Source organism: Nicotiana attenuata, chromosome 6 (assembly GCF_001879085.1).
Source record: "Nicotiana attenuata strain UT chromosome 6, NIATTr2, whole genome shotgun sequence".
NCBI lineage: Eukaryota > Viridiplantae > Streptophyta > Magnoliopsida > Solanales > Solanaceae > Nicotiana > Nicotiana attenuata.
In genome coordinates, this window is record NC_031994.1 from 59,172,135 (window position 1) to 59,179,720 (window position 7,586).

A 7,586-nucleotide genomic window follows, 5' to 3' on the forward strand; every position below is an offset into this window, starting at 1 on the left:
GCTCTAGACTCGTGACTCCAGATCTATTGGGGGAATGTTTGGTGTATTCGCTATTATTTTTCGTACTATTTTATCTAGTTCCGGATTGGAAACTTGATATTTACTATTTTAATCGTATTATTTGTTAACGGATTGCGAATTTGGGTTGAGAGTATTTAATTGGTCGGGCTTGCCTAGCATTAGTGTTGGGCGCCATCACGACCGGGATTGGGGTCGTGACAAACGCAAAGGAACTGAATTGACGTAGGCTAACAAATAAACCTTCAATTTGTTTTTGCAAGGATCTTAGACAATCTTTTACTAAAAGCACTAAACTAGTCTATCAAAAACCGGAGTAACAAAAGAGAACTAGAAGGACCTCCAAAAATTGAAGGGGAAACAGATGCAGACTAGAGAACTAAACATAGCTGAACTAATATGCCCATTCAAATTGAAAGAGATTATACAAAAATTCATATGCAAACATAATAAGTAGTAACTACTAGTTCATAGTACAGTAGCGGCAATAAGCAAAGCCACAGCATCAAACTAACATCAACCAAACTGATAAACCATCTTGGGTTTTCCTCATAAAAGTTCATTTAAAGTAATAAAAGGCATAGAACTAGCTATATATTCATCATTCTAAATTGAAGAATACGAGATACTATTAATTGATCCGTGCATCTCTCTTATTACTTTTATGTATCCCATGTTCTTCGTAAACAATTTGATCCTTAATTCTATGGTTAAATCCGAATCTGTGGGAAGTCTTGGTTTGGAAAGTCAGTAGGAAGATCTCCCATCGCCCTCCGTGATCACATCCTTGAAAGCAGCACCACTTGGAATCATAGGTAAAACATGTTCCTGGTGAGGTGTAATCACATCCAACAAGTAAGGTCCGGGAGTGTCTAACATTTTCTGAATGGCAGCTCTAACATCAGTCTTTTTTGTCACCCGAGCAGCAGGTATATCACAAGCTTCCACGAATTTCAACATATCAGGAAAAATCTCAGCCTCATTTGAAGGATTTCCAAGATAAGTGTGTGCTCTATTAGCCTTATAGAATCTATCCTCCCACTGAACCACCATTCCCAAGTGTTGATTATTCAGAATCATCATCTTAACAGGAAGATTCTCCGCTCTAATTGTTGCTAATTCTTGCACGTTCATCATGAAACTTCCATCGCCGTCAATGTCCACCACAATTGCATCTGGTCGTGCAACAACTGCTCCAATCGCAGCAGGCAATCCAAATCCCATTGCACCTAATCCACCAGAAGTCAACCATTGCCTTGGGTTTTTGTACTTATAATATTGAGCAGCCCACATCTGGTGTTGGCCTACACCAGTACTTATTATGGCATTCCCATTAGTTAATTCGTCAAGGACCTGAATTGCATATTGTGGAGGAATGGCTTCACCAAAAGTTTTATACTTCAAAGGGTACTTTAATTTTTGCTCTGTCAACTCTTCCGTCCAAGGAGAGAAATTCAGCTTCAGGTTACCTATTTCGCGCTCCAATATTGAATTCAAACCCTGTAATGCTAACTTAATATCTGTACAAATGGATACATGAGGTAGCTTGTTCTTTCCAATCTCGGCAGCATCAATATCAATATGAACAATCTTTGCTCGGCTTGCAAAAGCTTCTAATTTACCCGTGACACGGTCATCAAACCTCACTCCAAATGCTAGCAGCAGATCACTAGTATCCACAGCATAGTTAGAATAAACAGTACCATGCATCCCTAGCATTTGAAGTGAAAGTTCATCCCCTGTTGGAAATGCTCCTAAACCCATCAAAGTACTGGCCACCGGAATACCTGTACAACAACAACAACACAATAATTACGCCTCAATTCTATACAAACACTTATTATCGCTCCATTTCAAATCAATATAATACAAAATAAAAGTACTGGAAGTTATCTATATTTTCTATTGGCTGCTGGAATACCTGTGAGTTCCACAAAACGCGTTAACTCCTTGCTTGATTGTAAACAACCCCCACCAACATATAAAACTGGCCTCTTCGATTCAGAAATTAGTCTAACAATTTGCTCCAAAAGCATCTTATTCGGTGGATCAGGAAATCTGGAAATGTAACCTCGCAACTTCATCGGCTGATCCCAGTTGGGAATCACCATTTGTTGCTGAACATCTTTAGGAACATCAATTAAAACCGGTCCAGGTCGGCCTGATCGTGCTAGATAAAACGCTTCGCGCACAATCCTGGGTATATCATTGACGTTCATAACAAGATAATTATGCTTGGTAATTGATCTTGTTACCTCAACTATTGGAGTTTCTTGAAATGCGTCAGTCCCAATCATCATACGAGGTACTTGACCTGTAATAACAAGATTTTCAGCAATGACGAAATGTTAATTATAACTTTTCAACGACGCTAGTTGGAAAACTATAAAAAAGTTAGAAATATTTTTCTCTTTTGAAAACTGGGAATAGTTACAGCTTGTTTGGATGGTTGTTACGCATCGTTTCATAATGAATCATGTCGTACTGTATTGTATTGTATGTATCGTTTGATAAATACAATGTTTGGATAGATTGTGTCGTTTGCCATCGTTCCATGATATCACGCACCAGCAATATGAAGAATAAACTTGCAATATTATAAAGAAAAATTATGATACAAGATAAAATTACTATATAAAAAGGTAAGGTAAATAATAAAATAATATAATTTAATAATAATAAAGGGCGAGATTGAGAGAAAAAGACAAGGTAACGACGCGACCACACCAAATCGGTCGTTACATAAAGTGGCACATTTCGTCGTTATGTAACGACGGATTTAACGATACGATACAATAAAATTAAAGTAACAATCAAAATAAACATTGTATTTAAAGTAACAATATGATACAATACAATGGGTAACAACCATCCAGATTTGTTTATGTACTATGCAATTACTCAATTTCATCCTCTTCCATTCATATTTTTTTCTGTTTGCAAATCGTAGGTCCAAATTTACCCCAAATACTTTTAAGTATGGTTTTTAAAATTACTTGGATAATAATAGTGTTTAGCAAAAAGTGTTGATAAATACTTTTATCTGTTAAAATGACATAAATGCCTTGAAAGCTTGTTTACATTAATAAGGACGTGATTATTATAAGATTTTAAACTTCAGATTGCTTCTAATAATAAATTGTCTCATTTATAATAAAAACCAAATTAAATAATTTCAATTTTATAAATATAAATTATTTTATGATAAGCTAAACTACAATCATAAGCTATAACAATAGTATTTGTTTTGTTCATTGGTGTTTCACTGCCAAAAGTTGTTATGGAATAAAGAATAAATACTCGTCAGTTCATACTTGGATACAAAATAGAAAAAATTTAATAACCTGGGTTACATGTTGCTGCAAAATCCAACGATGTTGTCTCTTATAAACAAAACGCAAAATCTTAAAACGCAAACGAATCTTATAAAAGAGAACTTTCTTATCCCAATCAATTTGCTTGCTTTCGATTTAGAATAACTTCCCTATAGACCTGGATTGCTCGACGTGGGCCGAATATGCTGCAGGGTTTTGGAAGAATTGTGTACAAGGTGAGGAGTGAAGTCATGGCGAGAGTTTTATTCCAGTACGGGTATTATTGGGAATTAAGAAAAATATTAGGAATAGCATAATAAAAACTTTGGTTAGTGTTTATAAGCCGAAAAAGCATAGGGGTGACCAAATTATGACTTACCAACTTGTTAAACCCAACCCAGTCGTGATGACGCCTCTTGTGAAGACAAGGCCAGCCGACACACCTCCAATTCACTTTAAGCAATTAAAATAATAACTACTAAGTCTTTAATCAGAATTAAAATCCCAAAATAAGCATTTAACAGTATAATTTGCGGAAATAAAAACCAACGCAGCCCGACATCGGGGTGTCATCAGTCATGAGCATCTAAAACAATACTACAAATCTGAAAGTTTACTCCACTACTAAATAACTGAATCAGAAAGGAAATAAGATAGAGGGAGGTTGCACTGGGCTGCGAATTGCCAAGCAGCTACCTAGTAAACCTCCGAAGATCTGCTGGAACTATCCACCCTCAGTGAGCGCGGGTACCCATTGTGATATGAGATATAGCCCGAGGGGCTGGTATTGTTCTGTGATATTGCCCGAGAGGTTGATACTGATGATTAATGTGCCCGAGGGGCAGTTCTTATGTGTTTACTATTCCTAGTTGTTTTCCCTATATATTGTTTAACTGCTTAAGAAGGTGTTTTATGAGATCTTTTTTTTAATTAAACTTTACCAAACACATAAAAAGTGTTAATAAACTAGTTTAACCAGTTTATAAACTTAGCCGCTAAACACCCTCAAAATTGTTCAATTGCGGACAAATTTGAGCATTTGTTTCAAAGTTATTTTAATATTTAGACAGCAAGATGGAGCAAAAATTATTGAGAAAATGACCTGTAATAGCAACAATTGGAACACTATCAAGGAGAGCATCAGCAAGACCGCTAACAAGATTAGTAGCGCCGGGGCCAGAGGTGGCCATACAAACACCAGGGAAACCAGTGGCGCGTGCGTATCCCTCAGCAGCGAAAATACCGCCCTGTTCATGACGTGGCAATACATTTCGGATGGTTCGAGAACGGGTGAGAGCCTGGTGAATTTCCATTGAAGTACCACCAGGGTAAGCAAATACATTGGTGACGCCTTCACGTTCGAGCGCTTCAACCAGAACATCACATCCTTTTCTAGGTTCATCAGGGGCAAATCGGGAAATAAATGTCTCGACAGTTGGAGCAATATTTGGGGTTATTGAGAGAGCGTTGGTGATGGTAAAACAGCGGTTGCTGAGGGTAAGAGGACAAGAGGTTTTATGTGGAAATGAAGTTTGTGGAAAAGGGAAGAAGGTTCTGGAAAGAAGCTTAGGAGAAGAAGTAAGAGGGTTGCTATAGAAAGCGGAAGAAGAAGGAGTTGGAGAAGCTGCCGCCATTGTTAAGGGACAAATGCATGAAGTTAAGAGAGGTCAGTTATCACAGCTGAGATTTATAATTTGAGAGTCCAGTTTATATTATACTAAATGGAATGTTGATAATTAAGACGCTAGCATAGGGTGCATCACGAGACTCAAAAGAGAACGAAAAGCATTAGAGAGCAAACGATTTTTATTACTACAGTATAACTGAAATACTATTTAAAAATCGTAATAAAAGAAAAAGTTGACTTTAATTTGATGCAGGTCCAATGAATTTAGGCAGGAAAGTGATAAAAATAGCGGCGTAACATCAACTCGATGAGCCACGTCAAGGATTCAGGTTGTACTATAATGGGTAGCCGTCAACAGGAGTAGTAGCTTATTAACAAACTGCAAATTTAGAGGTACCGCTTTCTGCAGCCAACATTTACACTGTTTCTGCCAACTTTTAGCTAACTTCTTCCAACTTCTAGAAACTAACTTCTACAGATCATCACGATCTCCATTTGATGAACGCCGTATAATTCAGTTTCATTAGTGCATCAATCAGGAAAAGAAATTTTTATAGACACGATGTTTGCACTTTGCACCACAACGTCAATACGCTTGTCTTGAGCCGAGAATTTGGAAATAACGTCTCTGTGTGCCCAAGGTATATAGGGGTAAGGCATTGTATGGGGTAAAACTAGTTTACAATATATGGTCGAATGGTAGCATGACATGTGGAACCGAAGGTAAGAAAAAGGCAAGTCAGATAACGAACAATACCGAACACAACAAATGTAATCGACACCGGGTAAATCCCGAAGGGAGCATCTTTAACGGAAGGAGTTCAAGGGTTTGCCATTGTATAACATTCAATAAGGGAATATTCTCTAGCATTAAATGAGTGGGGAATATTCAACATAGAGGTTACGAGAATTGTCCCAACATGATGATTCAATTAGCGACACCCATAACGAAGGTGATGAAGCAATCCCGGTTCGTGAAGAACGGTACCCTCGGTTATGTGCGGGAGCTAACTCCTGATGATGCGGAGGAACATGTCGTGGAAAGAGCGAAAATCTTAAGAGAACAACAAAAAGCAATCATGAAACACCTCTCAAGAAAAGATCGGTGATGACAGAGTTGAAATAAGCTTTGTCAAGCGCCTCCAATAACGCGAACCGAAGGGGCCCGTCTCCTCCCAGTGCTCCTGCAAACCAAACGACTCAGAGGGTCGACAACAACACCCCAAGAGGCGAGGATGGTTTCGACGAAGCCGGAGGGATCGATAGTAGACCTGGAAACAACAACGGGAATGATCCCTTCAAAACCGAGCTCATGAGGTTTATGAGGGAAATAAACAAACGAATAGATCAAAATGCGAAGGAGTTTCATGCCCGAATGGATCAGATTCCGGGCGCACCACCAGTTCTGTATGGCCCAAATTCAAAAAAATACACTCAATTGCCGTTTAAATCGAGCGCAACACCAGAGTTAATTCCGAAGAAGTTCAAGATGCCAGACTTACCAAAATACGATGGGACTTCGGATCTGCAGGAACACATCACAACCTACACCATGATTGTGAAAGGGAACAAATTGGCTCAACATGAGATCGAGTCGGTCTTACTGAAGAAGTTTGGTGAAACCCTCACAAAGGTGGCCTTGGCGTGGTATTCTCTTTTACCTGAGCATTCAATTGACACTTTTGATATGCCTTCAGATTCATTCATTAAGGCCCGTGTCGGGGCGAGGAAGGTCCAATCGAGGAAGGTGGACATATTTAGGATTGCACAAGGTGAGTCCGAATTGCTGCGAGAATTCATGATCCGGTTCCAGAAAGAGAGGATGTTGTTACCAGTTGTAACAGATAAGTGGGTAGCGGAGGCGTTCACAAAGGGTTTGAATCTACGGAGCTCCGACGCCTCCTGAAAGTTCAAGGAAAGCCTGCTCGAATTCCAAGCAACCACATGGGCGGATATCCATAACCGTTATGAGTCAAAAAAAAGGATAGAGGACGATTAGCTCGGGTTCTCGGTGTCAACCAAGGGACGGGATCGATAAAAAAACCAAGATAAAGTTAAAAGTGACTTTGATATAGATTGGCGGTCTTCTAGAGGTCGTTTTTTACCATATGAAAGAACCGAAGGTAGGAACAACAAAGGGTTTCGGTCGATGGATAGGTTTGTTCCCGATAGAAGAACCGATGGGGGCCGTAGTAGCAGATCATTATAAGAGAAGGAGATACAAGGGGCTCGAGACCCTATATATCCCAGGTTATCAGATTACAACTTCAACATGAGCTTAGTTGAGTTGGTATTCGTGATAAGGGATATCAAAGAAGCACGGTTCCCGAAGCCAATTCGGCCCGATCCTAGCTAGAGGGATCCCAATTTGTGGTGTGAATATCATGAGACTCACGGCCGTAGAACTGGGGACTGTCGGCGTCTACGTGAAGATGTGGCAACATTGTTGAAGAATGGCCATATCAGAGAATTCTTAAGTTACCGGTCCAAGAACAACTATGGACGAAGCCGAGACAACATCGAGCCTTTAAACGTAGTGGAAGGCTACCCTCCGTTGACTATCAACATGATTTTATGAGGGAACGAATTTAATGGTATGACCTTCTCAGCGGCCAAGAAAACAAAGA

General features: G+C 39.3%; 1 protein-coding gene across 1 annotated transcript; it reads right to left on the bottom strand.

The window, feature by feature from the left end:
* On the bottom strand, nucleotides 452–4,998 carry LOC109227063 (acetolactate synthase 1, chloroplastic-like). The gene is made up of 3 exons (XM_019392063.1): nucleotides 4,435–4,998; nucleotides 1,940–2,332; nucleotides 452–1,805 (listed from the first exon to the last, which is right to left on the bottom strand). Exons 1-3 carry the CDS (start codon nucleotides 4,964–4,966, stop codon nucleotides 766–768), a joined length of 1,965 nt encoding a protein of 654 aa, XP_019247608.1. The 5' UTR covers nucleotides 4,967–4,998; the 3' UTR covers nucleotides 452–765.

Bases quoted from the DNA above. Each gene is read 5' to 3' on its own strand.
- LOC109227063 (XM_019392063.1), bottom strand. From the start codon at position 4,966: ATGGCGGCAGCTTCTCCAACTCCTTCTTCTTCCGCTTTCTATAGCAAC. The intron at 2,333-4,434 runs GTCATTTTCTCA...TTGTTATTACAG, and splicing joins TCCAATTGTTGCTATTACAG to GTCAAGTACCTCGTATGATG. The intron at 1,806-1,939 runs GTATTCCAGCAG...GTTGTTGTACAG, and splicing joins GCGTTTTGTGGAACTCACAG to GTATTCCGGTGGCCAGTACT.